The 22,059-nt window shown below is 41.0% G+C and overlaps 1 protein-coding gene across 3 annotated transcripts in view; it reads right to left on the bottom strand.

The window, feature by feature from the left end:
- Cab39 (calcium binding protein 39) overlaps positions 1–22,059 on the bottom strand; it is an 80,517-nt gene that overhangs the window by 42,946 nt on the left and 15,512 nt on the right. Inside the window, exon 2 of one of the 3 annotated variants that reach the window (XM_052750548.1) lies at positions 3,331–3,487. In XM_052750548.1, the coding sequence (XP_052606508.1) occupies positions 3,331–3,444 (114 nt within the window). In that variant the 5' untranslated portion in view covers positions 3,445–3,487. Of the gene's footprint in view, positions 1–2,206; positions 2,256–3,330; positions 3,488–22,059 lie in introns of those variants that run through there. The other 2 variants (XM_052750550.1, XM_052750549.1) reach the window with 2 other exon arrangements.

Consider the following 22,059-nt stretch of genomic DNA (forward strand, 5'->3'; position numbering starts at 1 on the left):
AGGCAGACAAAGGCGGATCTCTGAGTTCAATGCCAGCCTGGTCTACAGAGCAAGTCCCAGGCTACAGACAGGGTTTTGGAAACCCTGTTTAAAAAAAGAAAAACAGGCTGGGCGGTGGTGGCGCACGCCTTAAATCCCAGCACTCGGGAGGCGGAGGCGGAGGCAGAGTGAGATCCAGGAAAGGCACAAAGCTACACAGAGAAACCCTGTCTCAAAAAAACAAAACAAAAAAAACAAAAAAGAAAAACAAACCCAAGAAAACAAAACAAGGGGCTGGAGAGATGGCTCAGAGGTTAAGAGCACTGACTGCTCTTCCAGAGGTCCTGAGTTCAATTCCCAGCAACCACACAGTGGCTCACAACCATCTGTAATGAGATCTGGCACCCTCTTCTGTATACATAATAAATAAATAAACCTTTAAAAACAAAAACAAGCCGGGCGGTGGTGGCGCACGCCTTTAATCCCAGCACTCGGGAGGCAGAGCCAGGCGGATCTCTGTGAGTTCGAGGCCAGCCTGGACTACCCAGTGAGTTCCAGGAAAAGGCGCAAAGCTACACAGAGAAACCCTGTCTCGAAAAACCAAAAAAAAAAAAAAAAAAAACAAAAACAAAAGAAAAAAACAATAACTTTCTTGATTTTAATTTCTAGTGGGGTAATACCAATATCCCACTGACATGAAGTTTTTAAAGGTCTTAATAAGTTGAGAGTATAAAGATGTCTTGAGAACAAAAAGCTTAAGAACTATTAGTCTGTCAGTCCATTTTATTGCTTTTGTGAAACCTATTTCTTACTACTCCTGAAATTCTGGTTTCAGTATGTGTCCATCATCCATCCTTCTCAACTAGAATGGAAGCTCTAAAAAGCAGAGACCTTGTCATCTTGTATATACGACATTCCTAGTGCAGAAATGGAGTAAGTTTGATGAGAGGATGTGGTGTAGCTCAGTGGCAGAGTTACTTGCCCAACATTTGCAAAGCCGTGACTCAATCCCCAGCATCACACGCACGCACACACTCAATTTGATGAACAGAATGAATTTAAGGAATGGACTGTATCTTTAAGGAACAACAAAAGAATCATTTTATGGAACACACACAAACTTTCAATGCCGAACAATTTAAGGATGAAGGAACAGCCACTGAGGATGATGATACAGGTATGAATCATTCTTCAATGGGGTCTGTTCTCCTTCACATTGCCTTCTAAGACAAGCTGGCCAGCTCATGTGCCAGCCACAGGTATCAGCCCTGCTTCTTGCTAGCTGTAGCTACTTCTACCTCATGTTAGACCCTGTGGACTTTCAGTACTGCTGGCCGTTTTTTACAGGTGTAGATATCCAACAGTGAGAGAGAGGCCAGAGTATGCAAGCTTACCTTCTGCACTGCAAGTGTTGCTGTGGTTCTGCTAACTGCCCCTTCTAATTTCCCGAGGATACCTGTTCCCATTGTCTGGAACTAGACTTCTACTTTTACATCTTATGGGACAGCTCTGCACTCTGTGTACCTGGTAGCACTTACCTTATCCAGCAGTTCTTTTAGACAGACAGACAGAGACACTCTTTACAACTCTAAATCAGTTTGGTTTCTTGGTTCAAAGGGCAATGGAAATATTAAATAGAATGAGAAAACAAAAGGAGATGGGATAAGGCTAAGATCAATCAGCCATAAACCACAAGACACTGGTAAAGCCACAGAGGAAAACAGAGCAGAAATGACAGTTCACAGCCAAAGACTCTGCGGTTATTTAAGATTTATGCTATTTTTACTTATGTGTTTATGTGAATAAGTATGTGCATGTTTGTTTGAGTGTAGGTGGCCACAGAGAACAGGAACTCCTGGCATCAAAACCCCTAGAGCTGGAGTTACAGGCAATTGTGAGTGGTCAGATTCAGACGCAGTAAGTGCTCTTAAACACTGGGCCATCTCAGCCTCTCTAGAACCAGTCAGAATAGGAAGAATCAGCCATATGTTCTACAGATTGACCTAAAAACATCCATAATATACTGTGACATAATTATTTTAGAGTAAGAATCTCAAATCAAACAATGATTACATTATTCTATCTAAAAACAAAGGTAAACTCTAAAGCCTTACTGCTTTAAGAAAACCAACAAACAAAAAAAAAGTAGTAGCTAAGTAACCTAACTTTCATCCCTCGACAGGAAATAATTTCTTAAATAAAGATAAGGTGAAAGATTTCATCTCACCATTCACTCTTAAATGATGGTTATTGAGGCCGTTAGAGTAAGACATCCTGTGGAGCATAAGGGGACAGGAAAGACAGTGCTCAGAGCTCTCAGACTAGCAAGGGGGACAAAATACAAGTTAACAAGTTGAAGACGTGGCAGTTCTGACATTTCAAGACAGGTGCCCAAATGGTGGAGATTTGTCTTAGTGGGCAGGAGTGGGATGAAGGAAAAGCCTGAGACTATTCTGAGAAAAGGAAATACATCTATCTGAGAGTTCTCAGAGATGAATGGGGCTTTGGTGCAAATGGATGAGGGAAAAACAACAAGACAAAGGCACTACAAACAGTCTATTTGATTTTCTGACCTCGTGGAGGCTGGAACAACTGCTAAGGTCTGTGAGATAGATTATAAGGATTGTCTTCAAGAAAAAGTGGAACTCACAGGCTCTAGTTCAAGCCCTTTAGAGAGCAGAACACACAGGATTCTTCTGAGAAGAGTGGGTAAGGCCTGACTGGGATCAAAGCCAGGCTTTAGACTATAGTGATTAGGTAGATGGAAATGCTACGGGTTGAGAGGAAAACAAAATAAAACAAAAAAACTAGAAAACCAGGAGCAGAAAGTGTGACTCAGTAGTAGAACACTTGCCCAGGACGCCTATATGTAGCTGTGAGTTTAATGCCTAGTCCCGTCTGGTGGAAACACTGCTTTCCAGAATCAGATCACTAATACTTCAAGAGTGGAGTAAATGAATACTGGGTGTGTGGCTCACACCGGCAATCACATTCCAGCACTCAGAAGACTGTCCCACATTCCAGACCAGCTTGAGCTACAGAGTGAAACCCTATTTAAAAAATAAACCCAACTACATCCAAATGAGAATTTTTTTTTTTTTTTTTTTTTTTTTTTTTTGATTTTTCGAGACAGGGTTTCTCTGTGTAGCTTTGCGCCTTTCCTGGAACTCGCTTTGAAGACCAGGCTGGCCTCGAACTCACAGAGATCCGCCTGGCTCTGCCTCCCGAGTGCTGGGATTAAAGGCGTGCGCCACCACCGCCCGGCCCAAATGAGAATTTATTGGTTTTCAAGTTATCTCATAGTCTACCTTATATTTGTTCCTTAATAAAGGAGTTAAGTCAGATGCATACCTTTTCTGCTTTTTTGTCAGAAATGTCCTGCTTTTCCAAAACAGCCATGCTCTCCTTCAAGTTCTTCACAATATCTGCTGGAGATTTGTGAGACTTGCCAAACGGGAACGGCATGACGGCAGCACCAGAGGCTTCCACTGCACTCTGCCTGCTAGACCTGCAACACAGCACAAAGATCATAAGAAAGAAGTAGGGCCAACAGAAGACACACTTCACATTCTAATCTGTAAATAAAGCCATTGTAAGGGCCAGAGACAGATCAGCACCTAAGAGCATTTGCTGCTCTTCCAGAGGACAGGGCTTTGGTTCCCAGCACTCACAACTATCTGATACCCTGTTCTGGCCTCCTCAGACACATGGTGTATAGACATACATGCAAGCAAAACCCCCATACACATAAAATAAATGTTTTGAAAACTTAACACTCTTAGCTTTTTAAGCACCATTTTATTTTCCCCAATCTTCTGTTTGTCTAACCACCCAAACAGGTGCCTGTGGATGGTTCTGACATGTGTAGCAGCAGAATGTACATCTGACAGGGTAACTACTACTATCGGATCCAATGCTAAGTACTTTACTCATTCAAACAACCCCAGCAGTCATTACTTCTTCCTTACAGATGAGGTTAGTAAGGTTGACAATCTGGCTCAAGGTAAAAACAAGCTCCAGTTCCTACTGACCTTGTCCTTAATTGTAATACTATCCTCCAATTGACAGTGTCTGTTCTACAGCTGAGGAAAGCAAGACAAACATCAAGAGATGGAGCTCAACTAAAGAGCAGCAGCAGCAGCAGCAGCAGCAAACACACTCTTACCCCAGAGGTTATGTTGCTCCCCGAAAACACCCCAGTAGACTTGTCTTATGTGCATGGCATCTGAGTATTTCAGAGCTGGAGGGAACCTTGACAACACCTTGGATCAATCTCCATCAGATCTTTAAGGTTGTTACATCATGGACTTTCTACTCTTCTAGTGCAGATGTGACCATCTTTAATCAAAGATTTGTGATGGGGGTTTGTAGTAGTGGAAACCAACATTTGAACTATACAAATCACAATGTTACTTTATCTGAAGAAGGGCTACAGCTATCTAAAAGCTACCACAAAGAAACTCAAGAGGACAGCCAAGCCCACTCAATTTCAGCACCTGGGAGGCAAGGCAGGAGAAGCTAGACTGATTCTCACAGAAGCTCCAGGCAGCCAGGTCTACAGAGTGAGCTGCTGTCAAAACAAACTTAACAGAACAACAATGGAAGCGACTGACATGGTAACATGATGGAAGTTACTAGGTTTTTTTTGTTTTCTTTTTCATTAAAAGGACTGAAAAGAAGAGCTAGGAGTGGGCATAGCTCAGTGGTAGAAAACGGGCCTATTATTTGCAAATATTTGCAAAACCCTGGGTTCAATTCCCAGTGACGGGAAAAATAAATAAAAATTTCAAAGTTGAACCAAAAGCATTAATGGACATTAAATAACTTCATATCAAATATAATACTGCAGCCCAGTTTTATGTTTTCCTTTGGAAACATGCATATTACATTAATACCTCCACTGCACAGCGTCTTAACACTTCCTTTGACTTTTAATGATTCATTTGAAAATTTTGAACTTTTCCCCCAATATGACACAGAAAAATGCATATCTGTTTACAAAGAACAAATAGGAGAAAGAACATGTAGATTTGCTGCTAATATTAAGCCTACAATTAAATCATAAATACATCATTTCTCAACAAGTTTTTTTTTTTTTTTTTTTTTTTTTTGAGACAGGGTTTCTCTGTGTAGCTTTGCGCCTTTCCTGGAACTCACTTGGTAGCCCAGGCTGGCCTCGAACTCACAGCGATCCGCCTGGCTCTGCCTCCCGAGTGCTGGGATTAAAGGCGTGCGCCACCACCGCCCGGCCTTTTTTTTTGGTTTTTTGAGACAGGGTTTCTCTGTGTAGATTTGTGCCTTTCCTGGAACTCACAGAGATCCGCCTGGCTCTGCCTCCGGAGTGCTGGGATTAAAGGAGTGCGCCACCACCGCCTGGCTCTCAAGTTTTAATGTGATCTCTTCTGACCAATCCACTCCCTGTCTCAGTTTCTATTATCTTACAAATCCTATTCTGAGCCAGGTGGTGGTGGTGGTGGTGGTGGTGGTGGTGGTGTAGTACACCTTTAATCCCAGCACTCCAAAGGCAGAAGCAGGTGGATCTCCAAGTTTGAAGCCAGCCTGGTCTACAGAGTGAGTTCCAGGACAGCCAGGGCTTACACAGAGAAACCCTGTAGTGGGGGGAAAACAAAATAAAACAAAATCACCCCCCCAAAAAACCTCAAATCCTATTTTGATCAAATTAAAATGATATCTTCATTAACCAAAGAAACAGTTTAACACACGTCCTTCATCATGGGTTCTCACAGCTCAAATCCACTTCTAAGCATCTTTTTTAAATAAGAAGTCTGGGTGACTGCTATGCTGTCTCTAATTCTGGATCGTTTTCTTCTACTACCATTCCTTTAAACCTTTTTATGGGGTAGGAGCAAACAGGCTATCTCTGCATACACAGAAGGTCACATAATACAGTCTCTGAAAAGATTATCTTTCTGTACCTGCATTCTGTATCTGGAATTGTGCAGAAAGTGCTACGGAGCTATGCAGATGTTTTCAGCTCTGGCTAGACCATGGAAGAGGTGATCAGGTTAAAGGAGGTTTAAAGAGTCCTATAGGGTGTTGGTCACAACACAAAACACAGCTGCCAGGGAGATCATGTATATAAAATTCCTCTGTTCAGGAAAGGTTATGAAATAATTATTCTTCTTAATTGATCCACCAAACAAGAACATAAAAACAAATCCAATGTACTGACATGTACTCAAGACAACAAGCAGATATTCCACGAAAGACCCAATCACATCAGGAAGCTTACTCACGATGGACAAAAACTCCTTTATATATTATCATTAAGTTTTTAAAACCCAAGCTAGAGTAAAAGTATAGGTGCCTATTTGTGACAGTAATCAGTGATGTGTGCTTGAATCCTAAGGATCTGGAGGCCAAGGGTGATTTGAAAAGGGCAGTAACACATCACTTCATGCCACAGGGAACACGCAGAGCACTGGAGGCTCAACTTGGGACTGCATCCGCTACTTCCTGCTTTGCCTTCTTGTTCCCCACCAGTGGCCTTCCTCTGCATTTATTACCTTTCTGAAATTAATCCAATGACTCATCTTTGCTCTGATGTTAATGTCCTTCAAGGTTTTGGCTGTCTCCCTTGCCCTCTATTTGCTCTGTCAGCCCCATCTATAATTTCAACAACTGATACCTGCATGTCATCCTAACACCCAACTCTCATCCAAGGCCTGCTTCTTGATTCTTGTGTCACAGCATCCCGCCCATTCCATCACAACACTTGGCCATGATATCAGATGCCACTTGCTTAACTCTCCCATATGATCAGATCACAATTTTGAGTCAATTCTATTTTGTAAATCTCTATTTTTTTTAGGACATTTGGCATTCTCCATATAGGCCAGAGGTTGCAATGGAAGCCACAGTTCTCGTAGGACCTGATATGAGAATACATATGCTGTAAACTTAATCCTCCATGCACACAATGAGAGGCTGAAACTGAAATGGGAGGTTTTCATGTCATGAGGATGGAGCCTCATGTGCCTTTTTATAAGAGCTTGCACTTTCTTTTGCATGTGAGGATACAGACCAGAAATCTGTTATGGGATTTAGCCTCACAGCAGTACACAACAGAGTAAGACAAGGATGATAAGAGTGTTGGTTGTCATGATGACTGAGGCATTACCTGACCTATGGAAAGAGTATTGCCATCATTGAAAAGGAAGCATTGCTTTTTGGTTGGTGTCCACATAAGTCTAATCCTGTGAGTTTGCATATTCTCAGATGAGGTATAAGTGAGAATAATGAATATTTCCTATCTGTTGCTGTATCTAAGTCCATCACTGAGAAATAAACACCTAGCTTTTAAAGAAACGGTTCTACTGTTCATTCTGCGAAACTCTACCATTAAGGTTTACCTAAGGAACAATGAGATGCTATTAGTGGGTCAAAATGTATTCTCTTAATTTCTTGCTTTTATATTTGTACTTGTTTACACTGGTATCTACCCTTTTCCCCAAAATAAATGGGCAACCAGAGGATACTAGAAACGGTCACTTCTGCTTGAAACTTTACCAACAAAATATCCAAGTTAGGACTGTTAGGTACTACCACTTTGGCAACTGGATTGCTGTGGTTTATGTACCACACTCCTATTTACCCACGTGCTAATAAATACTGAAAAAAAAAATCAGATGACCCATAAGTCAGTATCAGGACACAGTCATTCATTCAACAATATATCTCATCTAGTGCTTGCTTTACAGACAAAATTCTGGTGTGCATGGATGTGGGTGTGTGTTTGGAGACAATAATGAAAACTGCTAAATGACAACACATTCCTAGATAGCTGACTTCATAAAACTCTATATTAACATATGTGTTAGATCTGATTAACATATGTGTTAGATCTGATTAACATATGTGTTAGATCTGATTAACATATGTGTTAGATTTGACCTGGTGGTCAAATGCAAACAGTAAAAATGGAGAAAAAAAAAAGCCCACACACTGTAAGGTGATTGCATCCGAGGGCTATTAGGGTCCCCGATTAAGTGTGCAGTCACAGAAAGTGTGAATGCAGTACAAACTCTATGACCCAATGCTATACTACCATGGGTAATGCTACTTAATCCATACAATTACCAAATACGCAGATACTCTTTCTAAATATTAAGCTATTTAATAGTACAGGGTAATTACAGAAGGCATAGTGATTAATTACATGGATTTTAAAGATGGTCTGAGACTAGATTCAAATCTTGATTTCACCGGACCTCAACTTAAGACTAAGTACCCTTTCCTTACATATGAAATGTGAAAAACAGCAGCTACTTAATGTGATGTACAAATAAAAATACTTCAAACATGGACTGAGAGATGGCTCAGAGGTTAGGAGCACTGGCTCCTCTTCCAGAGGTCCTGAGTTCAATTCCCAGCAACCACTTGGTGGCTCACAACCATCAATAATGAGAACTGGTGCCCTCTTCTGGCCTGCAGACAGAACACTGCATACATAATAAATATATAAATCTTAAAAAAAAAAATACTTCAAACACGAGTATTTCCATTTGCACATCATGGGCTGGAGAGATGGGTCAGTGGTTAAGAGCATGTGCTGCTCCTCCAGGACTAGAGTTCAATTCTCATCACCACACCAGGTGGTTCCCAAGTACCCATAACTCCATCTCCAGGGGCATCTGAAACCCCTGGCCTCTGTCAGCATGTGCACTCTTGTGTGCATGTGCACACACACAACAGAGGCATACATATAATTAAAAAAAATAACAAAAAATTTTAATCTGTACATCACACTGTAAAGTAGCTGTTGTTTGAAACACTTAAAAATTTTGAATAGAAGGGGCTAGCTACCCACCCTTGCCTCTAAACTCTGATTCATGACTACTAATTTCAGAATAAAAACAAATAGGTTATTATCTATTATAGTGTAACAAAGTGAGAGTGTATGTCCTTCCCTTTTGTGCTTGTAACTACAAAAACTCCATTCAGCTTTTGGAAGGAAGGGAGGCCTGCCTTTCTCAAATAAAATTAAAATTAAACCAGGAAGATCTTTAAGAAGCCAGCTGAAGCCTTGGTTAATTACCAAAGCCACCAGAAGCGTAACTTTAAACTATACCAAAACTAAACCAAAGCTCAGGAGACACTGGATAGAGTGGGTCTGGCAATTAACAGAGACTTTTCAGGCCTAGGCATGGTAGCCCACACATTTAATCCTAGCACTTGAGAGGAAGATGTAGTAACTTTGAGATCAGTCTGCATAGTCAGTCTCAGTCTCAGTCTCAGTCTCAGTCTCTCTCTCTCTCTCTCTCTCTCTCTCTCTCTCTCTCTCTCTCACACACACACACACACACACACACACACACACACACACACACACACACACACACGGGATGGGGGGGTTCTTTTCTGGCCAATGCTAATTAAACACTTGACAGTGAAATTTTGCAGCCTAGATAAGAACGGGATTGTGGCAGGAATGGCTACAGTAGCAGGAATATTTAAAACAATGTAGCTCCTCTCCTGGACAGTTTAAAATATTGTTGCTTCTCTGTTCAACCTCTAATTCCACCCAATGACTTAGCATTTCATTCAATAAAGCTGACTCTTACCAAGATTACAAAACTCCTCTCTAGGCTCATCTCCCTTACTCTAGGCTTTAGTTACACTCATTTTGACATTTCTAGACTGGACCCAGACATATTTCCCACATTTTGCACACAAATAACCCAAACACCATGGCTTTCTTTTCTTTTATCCATGTCTGTACAAATGACATCAGATTACAAAGGCCTAGAACAAGGTGTCCACACCTACAATCCCAACAGTCAGGAGGAGGCAGCGGGACCATGAGTTTGAAGTCAACCTTGTCTCAAAAAACAAACACGGTGCTGGGAGTATGGCACACTGACACAGTGCTTGTTCAGTTTGCAATGAAGCCCTGGGTTCAAATCCCAGGGCTAAAATGATAAACAAACAAGCAAATAAATAAATGCAAGAATGCATGCATACACACACACACACACACACACACACACCTTTTGCTGTTTCCCAAAAAAGCCTTCTCTCCTTATCTTTCAGATCTTATATAACCTGACATCAATTTATCCATCTCTCTTCTCTATTATTATAGGTCCCACGAAAGCAAGGGCTTTGTTGATTTCATTGCTTCGTTACACGTTTTTACCTATGATCTGATACTTACAGGCTATTTAGTTATTTCTTTTTTCCATTTTTTGTGTATATGTGTTGTAACATGTATGTATGCATGTTTGAATGTGTGGTGAGCACATGTGTGCGCATTCACAAAGGCCTGAAGTTGATGACGTAGGGACTCATACTTGATGCTCTTCGACCTTATTCATAGAGGCCCAGAGCTCACTGAAAAGCCTAGTCTTACTAGCCAGCTTGCTCTGGAAATCTTCCTGTCTCAGGGATCCAGATCTGGAATTACAGGAAGGCCACCTAAGCCACCCAGCATTTATGTGGAGTGTGGGACCTGAAGGCCAGTCCTCACACTGTGCTTACACAGCAGCACTTTCACCACTGAGACGTATAAAATAGAGTATTTCTTCTAATTCTTGAAATATCAGAGTGGTGTTCTGATACTTCCTTCCTAAGACAGATCCTATTTGATTTCTAGTCTATTCTATATATGACTAAGAGGGCTCAAAAAGTACTAGCTGAAGCTGAGACTCAGGGTATGTACCTGTAATCCTAGCATTTGGAAGCAGAATCAGGGGGACTGCTACCAATTCAAGGCTAGTTGCTGTGCATATAGAGTTCCAGGCCAGCCAGGATAATATGGCAAGACTCTGCTCTCACCCCAACGAAAAGACAGAGAAAAAAAAAAAAAACGAAAACAAACAAAACAAACAAACAAACAAACAAAAAACTGAATGGCTTTCCAAATATCATGAAGTCAGAAAAGGAGAAGACCTGGGTGTTAAGAATTAGGTCCTAGCCGGGCGGTGGTGGCGCACGCCTTTAGTCCCAGCACTCGGGAGACAGAGGCAGGCGGATCTTTGTGAGTTCGAGGCCAGCCTGGTCTACAGAGCGAGATCCAGGAAAGGCGCAAAGCTACACAGAGAAACCCTGTCTCGAGGAAAAAAAAAAAAAAAAGAATTAGGTCCTGACCAACTTTTTCCACAGTATTTATCAGCCTATCCAGCATCTTTCATGTTATAAACATCTATTCATTATTTCCCTTTACCAGGTATCCTAATAACGGCTTCTCTACAATTTATGTACAAAGAAACTGACATTTCTTTACATCAGTCAGAGTAGAATTCTCAGAACTAGAGCCAAATGCTGGGAAATCTAAAATTAATTGTGAAAACTGACATGAAAACTACCTGCAATTTCTCTTAAATAAAAATGTTTGCTGGGCAGTAGTGGCATATGCCTTCAATCCCAGCACTCAGAGGCAGGTAAAATCTCTGAGTTTGAGGCCAGCCTGGTCTACAGAGTGAATTCTAGGATAGCCAGAGCTACACAGAAAAACCCTGTCTCAAAAAAATCAACCCTCACTCCCAACCCCCTGCAAAAAACACAAGTTTAAAATATAAAACTACACATATAATCTTACTTGTGATATTTATGTGGGGGAGAGGAGGTATGCATGGGAATGCTACAGCGTACATGTATTACAAGTCAGAGGACAACTTGAAGGAGTAAATTCTCTTCTCATATGGGTCCTGGGACTCAAACTCGATCACCAGGCCTGGCAGCCAAGTGACCCCACACACTGACCCATCTTGCCAGCCTTCAATCTGTGATCTTTACATTCAGAGGCGTATGCTGGCTGAAAAGAACACAAAAGCATAGTAATAGGTAATAAGAACTACCGGTTTTCATTAAAGTTAGAAATTTATCATGTACAACATAATATCTACAGAAAGACTTGTATGTGTGAAGGTATCCAGGGAAGGCAGAAGAGGGTATCAGATCCCTCTGGTGGTGGCTGATGGGTGCTAGGAAGTGAATGTAGGTCCTCTAGAAGAGCAGGAAGCACCCTTAATCAATGAGCATCTTTCTAACCTAGATGTAACATTGATATAGAAATTATTTCAAGATCATTTCCCACTAGAAGGAACTAGAGAAATACTAATGAAAGAGTGGAAAATAGGTAACAATGGCCCTGGGACATGCCAAAACAGATGTACAGGCCTAGGATTTCACAAGTCACTTTGGACATAAAAATAAAATAATAATAATAATGCACCGACATGCAAATTAAACACCTGCATATACAAAATAAATATTTAAAAGCAATACAAGTACAACAGTGAAATTCATTATAAGTATGAGCAAGGCTGGGGAGGTAATTCTGTGAGTAGAAGAACCTGCAGCTGAAGCCCAAAGAGATGCCTGGGGCACATACAAAAGCTGAACCCTGAGGACAGCAAGGTGGAGTGGGAACTGGAGACAGGAAAAGCCCCTTGAGTCCTGGCATACGTGACCCTCACACATAAGCACATACAAATTGTACATACAGAGAAACAACAGTAACTTTAAAAAAAAAAAAAAGTACTAAAAAAACTTAGTGGTCAAGCCAGGCAGTAAAGGGTGCATGCCTTTAATCCAGCACTCGGGAGGCAGAGGCAGGCGGATCTCTGAGTTCTGGTCTACAGAGTGAGTTCCAGGACAGCCAGAGCTACACAGAGAAACTCTGTCTTGAAAAACCAAAAGGGGGGGGGGGGGATAAATAAAAAGGAAGCAATATCACATTTATTCTACCTTTTTTGTACAGCCCATTAGTTCAGGGCTGACAAAGTTCTTTAAAGACAATCCATATAGCTAATAAACTACTGTAATCTTTGCTGGGTTACATTAACACAATGGATCTAACAACACTTACCAGGGTCATTAAGCCCTAGCCAACTGTACTGTGTCTTAGGTACAGTACAGCCTCCCTGGAGTCCCTGAGTGAGTGGAGACAAGAATCTGAAACCTCATCCTCTTTACAGCCAGTCCTGTCTGAGTCACTGAGTTGATGTCAGCTTCCTGGCCTTTATAAAAATTGAGGAAATGATTCCTGACCTGCCCTCCTAGAAATCGGTTCCTAAGAAATGACTAAACAAAGGGCCGTTCTGGCCAGAGAAAGTTCTGTATACCAACTGAAGCCATGGGAGAGTGTGAAAGGAATTCAGATAACCAGCAGTTTGAGACTATCAAAATAAGAAGGTTATGACTTGGTGGGCTGAGGCAGGAGATCACAAGTTCAAGCCAGTCTGGCCTAGAGTGAATTCCCAGGTCTCCAGACCTAAAGCATGAGACCCTGCCCCAACAAAAGCCTTGAGCTCCCTCGTGTTTCCACCCTCTAACCAATTCCTTTGACTAGTTTTGTTTTTGTATTTTTTGCATATCCCTATTACCCACTGTCTTTTTCTTATGGATCTGTGAAATATTGTGCACTCCCCCTTTTATTTTTATAAATATGCTCTCCTCGTCTGTCATTTGTACATCAACTGAATGTCATCTAATGTACAAAGTTTTCATTTTCTTTAAAATTTCATCTATGTGTGAATGTGGGTGAGTTTGGGCAGTGCTCATGGAAGCCAGAAGAGGCCATCAGATCCCTGAACATGGAGTTACAGGTGATTAAAGCCCCTCCATGTTGGTACTGAGAACCAAACGCAGGCTCTCTGCAAAAGCAGCAAGCACTCTTACCTGATGAGCCATTTCTCCAGACTCGGTTTTCATTTTTTATAGCCTTACCTATAAATCTTTAAAATAAGTAAGTTTGGATTTCCTACTAGACTTACAACAGCATGCTGAATACGAAAGATTTTTTATGTCTACAGTTATCAAACATTTATAATTAATGACATCTTTTTTAACAAATATGCCACTCTAATGGACTCCCATTTAAATCTCATTTTAATGTCCAGTTTGATTTCTTTCATTAAAGCACTGCTCGGTTGTAAGGGAGAATAATCAACTAGGAATCCACTATGTCACATGAATTCTGGGGTTTTATTCAGTTAACCATCTAATTAAGTTTCTCTGGGGTGTATAGTGTATTTCTACACGCACTAACTATACTTAAATACATATTAAATAAGTATGATGTTAAGCAAAGTCATTTACATTTGAAGCATTTTTCACAATTAGAAGCCTCGGATTTGAGGCTATTTAAAATTTTATATTGTAAATGAATTCTAATGATAAAGAACAAACAAAACCTTCCCATTTCTAGGCTTCATTCCAGTCTAGGACAAGAGGTAACTCCTACAAGTCGTCAAAATACATCCTTAAAAGTTAGGGCAGCTGATGGCCTGGTGGCACACGCCTTTAATCGCAGCATTCAGGAGGGATTTCTGAGTTCAAGGCCAGTCTGGTCTAGAGTGAGTTCCAGGGCAGCCATTTCAGTGGGTAGTAGACAACAATGAGACATGGGATAGAGAAGACCTGCATCCTAGGATGTAGAAATGCAGGATTACAGGAAACAAGATGAGAGATATCATAAAGACAGCATTTTGAACAGTCAAATCAGACGTGTTAATACACACATTACCATCTCCACGCTAGCCTATGAGCTGCACAAGATTTAGCCAAGTTAGCAACAGCATACAAGAACCATTCTTGTATGGTTCATCCAGCTGAAGACTGGTTACAGATGAAAATGATGAGCACTGGGGGAGCTGGTGCAAGCAGGGATTCCCTTGATTATTCTCCAGATATTCCATAACTTCAACTGTTTTTCTCCGAGTGTGGTGGTCCACATGTGATCTGACCAGCCAAGACCTGATTAACATAATTCTTAAATTTAGTCTTGAACTCCATTGATAGTTTGAATAGTCAAAGGATACAGCTGACAAACTTTCTGAGCAACTCCATCAATTGCAGTCTTTCATGTTTTTTGTTGTTGTTGTTGTTTGGTTTGTTTGTTTGTTTTTCAGAGACAAGGGTTTCCCTGTGTAACAGTCCTGGCTGTCCTGGAACTCGCTTTGGAGACCAGGCTGGCCTCGAACTCACTGAGATCTGCCTGCCTCTGCCTCCCAAGCGCCACCACCACCCGCCGGCTCATGTGTATTCTTATAGCAAGCTACATCTTCACTTGTTTACTACTGCATTTTGGAATGAGCCTGTAGGAATGAACATTTATTTCTACTAAATGTCTTCTGATTTAGATCCAATATACAGTATATTTTAAATTGAAGGGTGGGAGGGGAGCAATGAGGTGGCTCAGCAGGTAAAGGCATATGTTGCCAAATGTGATAAACTGAGTTGGTGGAAGGACAGAACTGACTTCCAAAGCTGTCCTTTGTCCTCCATACATACACACAGAGACCCAACTACCCCCGACACAAAATAAAAATTTGTTTTCTCTTGAATCTTGATTCTGTCACCTATGGTGTTACTAGCTTCTCTATCAAATTCCTGTCAACTACAACTTTGATGAGTAAATCACATAGTTCTTCCTTTACTTCCTGTTAAAAGTACAAACAGGCCGGGCAAGACACAGTACTGGAACTTTCCAATAAAAACCTGCTATCAGCCTCTTTTGTGTAGTTACTGAAACAAGACCACCAAGATACCTAACTTTATTCCTGTTACCAATGGAGGCTTATAGAACCCCACAACACACATTTGTTAATAAGAATCAAGTATAGTGAGTGACATGAATCTGTAACCCCAGCACTTGAGAGGCAGAGGCAGGGGGACCAGAAATTCAAGATCTTCCCTAGCCACTGAGTTCCAGGTCAGCTTGGGAAAAACTGTCTGAAAAAAACCAACAAATCAGCCAACCAACCAACTGACCCAACAGACAAATGTCACCAAAGAGTACTTACTTACTGTTAACAGGTAAAACTATACTGTCTAATTTTGTTATTTTATCATAATTTTATACTTTCACTCTGTATTCTGTTCTGTTCCATCCTGCTCCTTCTTCTAAAGGCTGGTGGTAACTCACATTAAGATGATTTCTCAACCTACCGATGAGACCTGAAATAAGCAAAACAAAGATTGGAAATCCATCTGAAGGGTCTAGAAAGATGACTCAGAAGTTAAAAACCCACACTGCTCCCCCAGAGAACCCAAGCTCAGCTCCTAATACTCATGTCAGAAGCGGGGAGAATACGACCAGATCTTCTGGCCTCAGCAGACACTGACACATATGTGGCATACACATGCATACTATACATGTGTGCATACATATACACACACCAAGTAAATAAACAGAAATAAAAATAAAAACAATTCTTTTTTTTTTTTTTTTTTTTGGTTTTTCGAGACAGGGTTTCTCTGTGTAGCTTTGCGCCTCTCCTGGAACTCACTTGGTAGCCCAGACTGGCCTCGAACTCACAGAGATCCGCCTGGCTCTGCCTCCCGAGTGCTGGGATTAAAGGCGTGCACCAACACCGCCCGGTTTAAAAACAATTCTTTAAAAGTCAATCTGGCTGGGCGGTGGTGGCGCACGCCTTTAATCCCAGCACTCGGGAGGCAGAGCCAGGCGGATCTCTGTGAGTTCGAGGCCAGTCTGGGCTACCAAGTGAGTTCCAGGAGAGGCGCAAAGCTACACAGAGAAACCCTGTCTCGAAAAACCAAAAAAAAAAAAAAAAAAAGTCAATCTGAAAAAGCTTTGACAGCTTTTTTATTCATATGCTGGACTTCTTAAACAACCACAAAGATTTTATATAATGAGCCTGGAAATTATATATTACAAAATTTATAAACATCTATAATATATGACAGCTTTGTTTGATTTTTTTAAATCAATAAAAATGATTCATAGATATATTAAGGAATTAAAGGTACAGTATTGTTATTTTAGAACTAATTTCAAAAATGTGAATTTCAACTATTTCTAAACAAATCAGTAGTATACTTTTAGTAGGTAAACCAACTCCCACATTTAAGAAAGAAAAACCAAAAAAAGAGAGAAAGAGAAAAGAAAGAAAAGAGAAAAAAAATGCATGCCTTTAATACCAGCACTCAGGAGTATCTCTGTGAATCTCTACCGTGTGAGTTCCAGGACAGCCAGAACTACACAGAGAAACAAACAAAGAAACCTGGGGCTGGAGAGATGGCCCAGCAGTTAACAGCACTTGCTGCTCTTGCAGAAGATTCAGGTTCGGTTCCCAGCACCACAGTGTAGCTCACAATCATCTGCAACTTCAGCTCCAGGGACTCTAACACCTTCTTTAGGTGTCAAGAGCCACCAGGCACCCACATAGTACATACATACCCATGTAGGCAAAATACTCATACACATGAAATAAAAAAGAATGAGAGACTGGGCCAATGAGATGACTCGGTGGGTAAAGGCACTTGCCACCAATCCTGACAAGCCTAAGTTTAATCCATAGAACCCACATGGTAGAAGCTTCTTCAAGCTGTCCTTTGACCTCTGCATATACAAAGTGAGATCAATGTAATACACATAATAAAGTAGTGAAAAAATTTATTTTAAAAGAATGAGAAAGTATCAATCTTCAAGAAAGGAACTGCAATCTACCTTTTGTCAAGGTAAACTTCTTACTTGCTCTGCCACAAGGCTGTGCAAACACAGTCCATATGATCATGGGCAAACATCTTGGTCTCACCCACATTTTTGTAAATAAGAAAAGCAAATAGCCAACCCTGCCCTTTAGAAAGGGAATTCCTGAAGAAGGATGCAACAATCAAACTTGACCTGTAACAGATGAGAAAAACCTGAAACAAATTTCAAGTATGGTCAGACAAAACTACCTTTTGGAAGATTTTTTTTTATGTTGAAGAAGTAATAGTGTATTAGAAATGTGTGACTAAAAAGTCATACTTGCAAAGGCAATTTCTAAATTTGCCTTTAGTCATTCTGATGAAAAACTGTATTTTTAAAAAAACAAACTCACAGCTTTAAATGTCTACAGAATCAGATATAAACCTGAGAAATTGCTCTCCTTCAAGGTCTGGCATTACTATTTTTGTTCTGGCCAAATGCCCACAAAAGCACAAACATACTGCAAAACCTGCCCAAGCTGCACCACCATAGCTGGAGATTTACAGATTTGTTTTCTTTTTAACTACCTGAAGGCTGTCCAATAGTGGTATTTAGTGTAAATAAACTTTTTTCAGCAAATATTTTTGGAGAAAGAATGTACAACTGCATGGTACTTTAGACTTAAGATCATATAGAGCAGTGGTTCTCAACCTTCCTAATGCTCTGACCCTTCAATACAGTTCCTCACATTGTGGTGACCCCAACCATACCATTATTTTCATTGCTACTTCATAACTGCAATTTCATTACTGTTACAAATCATAATCTGATATGCATCCCCAAAGGGGTCGCAACCCAAAGACCGAGAACTATTTAGGTAGAACCACATCCTACCTAAGACAACCTTTCTCCTACCCAGACACCACATCCTTTCTACCCTCCATGTCAACACATTAACTGGCATATGAAGGCTTGATCCTAGGTTGAGAGAAGAGTTCTCAATGAAACAATGAAGCTAAACAGTGTTTAACATCAGAGGAAGCAACTAGATCTTGCAGCTGTCACTAACTGGCAGGATCACACAGAAGCTGGCGGTTGCTTTTGCTTTTTTGGAGGAAATAAAACGTTCTACCACATACCAACAACTCAGCTCATGGATCTAGAAAGATGAGGTCATGGTATGAAGTAGAAGAAGAAGAGAGGTACACACAGAGCAGACTTCAACTCTACAGAATACCAACAAACACCCCATTACTATATCCTAAATTAAAAAAAAACCCTTACCAGTACCAAGTTCAGAGGACAAGCAAGGCATACTGCACACTAAAGGCAGGTATCAAGGTGAAGATGCTCCCTGAACCGGCTCTTAGACACTGATACTTTTGGATGAAAACCAGAAGTTGGCTAGAGAGCTGTACGCCACAGTCTAAAGTCTGATACGGAAACAAAACTATTTTGTAATTTTGTCAAGCTTTGTGGTGGAATAAAGCATGTAGTGGAAAGGAAGGCAAAAGTTGAAAAGCTCAGTGCTGTTTACAAAATGGCCACATGCCTTCTTTTATTGCTCAAAGAACATTTTAATCCTGATGTGTAGACAGCACAATACAGTCAAACTGGAAAATCTGCCTTTTCATCTGGAATCTCTATCTCAAATGTAAGAAACAGCTTCTTACAGCCAAGGGAGCATAAGATGTTAAGCTGAGAGACACTCCAACCAGGAAAAGCTTCTTACATTGAAAACTTTCTTCCCTCTGTAAATTTTCAACACAGAATTTTATTTTTCCTTCCCTATTTTATAAGTGGAATGCTACTAACCCAAGTATCAACAATGACTAAATATCTGAGTGCTACTGCACACAAAGGAACAATTCAAGCATACAGATTATCATTCTCATATGCAAATACCTCACATCTTTCATCTTGATTTTTTAAATTTCTTACTTTATTTTTTAGTTTTTTAAAATCAGTCTCACAATTCAGCCCTGGAACTCAGATATCTGCTTGCCTCTACCTCCTGAATGCTGTGATAAAAGGCATGTACCATCATGCCCAGCCTATTCTTGATTTATTTGTTTGTTTGTTTATTGTTTTTATTTGTTTGTTTGTTTTGCCTGCATGCATGTCTGTGTGATGGTGTCAGATCTTGGAGTTACAGACAGTTGTTAGCTGCTATGTGGGTGCTGGGAACTGAACCCGGGTCCTCCGGAAGAGCAGTCGGTGCTCTTAACCACTGAGCCATCTCTCTAGCCCGATTTATTTTTTTTTAACTCTTCCAAATATTGAGACTATCGTTAACTATAGTGTCTGAATCATAGTGGTTTGAACAGGAAGTTACACTGATTAAAATTGGATTCCCACATGTGTTCTAGGAGTTGTAGCTAGAGTTTTCCTGCCTGGCCCACAGTCAGGACAAATCTCTATCACCTGCCAGTCCCACAGTCGCTCAGACCCGACCAAGTAAACACAGAGACTTATATTGGTTACAAACTGTATGGCCGTGGCAGGCTTCTTGCTAACTGTTCTTACAGCTTAAATTAATCCATTTCCATTAATCTATACCTTGCCACGTGGCTCGTGGCTTACCAGCATCTTCACATGCTGTCTCTCATCGTGGCGGCTGGCAGTGTCTCTCTGACTCAGCCTTCCACTTCCCAGCTTTATTCTCCTCCTTGTCCCGCCTACACTTCCTGCCTAGCCAATGGCCAATCAGTGTTTTAATTATTGACTAATCAGCAACACATTTGACATACAGAACATCCCACAGCAAGGAGTGAAGCAAATAGGGTGAGCTTGTTTCAAAACAATGGGGGATAAATGGTGCAAGCTCAGATGTCTTCAGAATGAAATGGTATTAGCTACGGTGCTGACCGCACTGAGTTCTGGAGTGAGAGGTCAATCTACTCCAACCTAAAACACTTCATTCCTATCGGTTTTACATAGTGGACTTCTATGTTGTGACTAGAACATAATCTGTCTTTAAGCCAAAGCCTTAAGTATCTAACCTCTCAAACTCATTATCCTCTTACTCTGCCTCCTAAGTACTGGATTACAGGCAGATGTCAAGACCTAGCCCTTCAAATCAATGTAGGCACCTAGTTTGAAATCAAGCTCTGGGCAAGCTCTTTTCAGAGGCAACTATTAGTACTGTCCACTAGGTGTAAGGATTTGGTCCTTATTTACGTCCTTAATTATGTCATCAGCCTTCGCCGGCTTCCCAGCCTAAAAAGTGGGTGGGCCCTGTCCCCTCTCCTTTGCGCTCCTTCCCCACCACCCCGTCGGTCCCCCTCTCTCCCTCTCCCCCCTTGTGTGTGTCTGTCTCTGTCTCTGTCTCTGTCTTTCTGTGTCTTTCTCTCTCTGTCTCCCCCCCGCCCCAATAAAGCTCTAAAAAGGTAACCATGGCTGTGATTCTTTTAATCAGCACGCGAGGGGCAGCGCGGCGCCGTAACCAACACTAGGACTAGCCAATTTTTAAAGCCAGAACCTAATAACCTTGAACCTTTCTGGTATCTAACTTTACTAAGACATTCAGAGGCATGATTGCAAGGCCACTATGACAGTTCCAGAGCATCATAAAACCAATGACATTAACATGTATAGTGGTATAAGCCTACAATCCCAGAACTCCAGAGGCTGAGGTGGAAGAATCACAACTGGGTCAGTCAGAAAAAATACTGATTTAATAATACTGCACTCCAGGCCAATAGTATCTTTTAGGTTTTAAACTAAAATAATCTTACACTTAAGCCTGAATAGCTAAATAGACACTATACTGACATCCTTAATTCCTGGAGTCATGCTTCTCTTAAATGACCAGTTTGTTTTGTGTCTTACACACAGTCTTGTTTGGAACTGACTCTTTATTCTAGCTACCCAACTCAAAGCCAAATGTGGGATTTCACCTAACACTACACAAAAATGTGTTTATTTGTGTATTAACCCTTACTCGAGTCGATTTGTCCTGTTTTTCTACATTCCTTATCTTGTTTTCTATGGATAGTAGTCAGTAAAGAAAGAGAGAGAAGGCCGGGCGGTGGTGGCGCACGCCTTTAATCCCAGCACTCGGGAGGCAGAGCCAGGCGGATCTCTGTGAGTTCGAGGCCAGCCTGGGCTACCAAGTGAGTTCCAGGAGAGGCGCAAAGCTACACAGAGAAACCCTGTCTCGAAAAACCAAAAAAAAAAAAAAAAAAGAAAGAGAGAGAAGGAAAAACACTCCTAATTTTTTCCATTTCCTAAAATGATAAATAATAGGTACCTGGTCAGCTTTTCATCACTGTAACAAAACTGCCTGAGTCAGGCTAACTTAAGAAATCTGTTTGTTTAGCTCATAGTGTTAGAGGTTCAAGGGCACTGCCCCTGCATCAGTGCAACTTTAACGAGGGCCTCTTCAATGGTGTCACACTAACTGTATTAGGTGACAATGGCAGGAACAGCAGTTACTGGAGACATTTCAAACAGCAGCAAAAAAAAGAAAAGGGGTCCCTCTAACAAGAACTTCACCCCCTTTACTAGGAGCACTAGGCCCACTTCTTGGTGGCCTGACTTATGATCCATTGAGGATCACGTCTTCCACAAGTCTTCCATTTGGATACTTGAGGACTAAATCAAATCCAAACCATAGCAGCGAGGGACAAAAGAATCTAAGCTTAGCACATGGGTGCAAACATAAGCTGTTAATCTTA

This window comes from Peromyscus californicus, unplaced genomic scaffold, assembly GCF_007827085.1.
Source record: "Peromyscus californicus insignis strain IS unplaced genomic scaffold, ASM782708v3 Scaffold_21__1_contigs__length_65335640, whole genome shotgun sequence".
NCBI classification, from domain to species: Eukaryota; Metazoa; Chordata; class Mammalia; order Rodentia; family Cricetidae; genus Peromyscus; species Peromyscus californicus.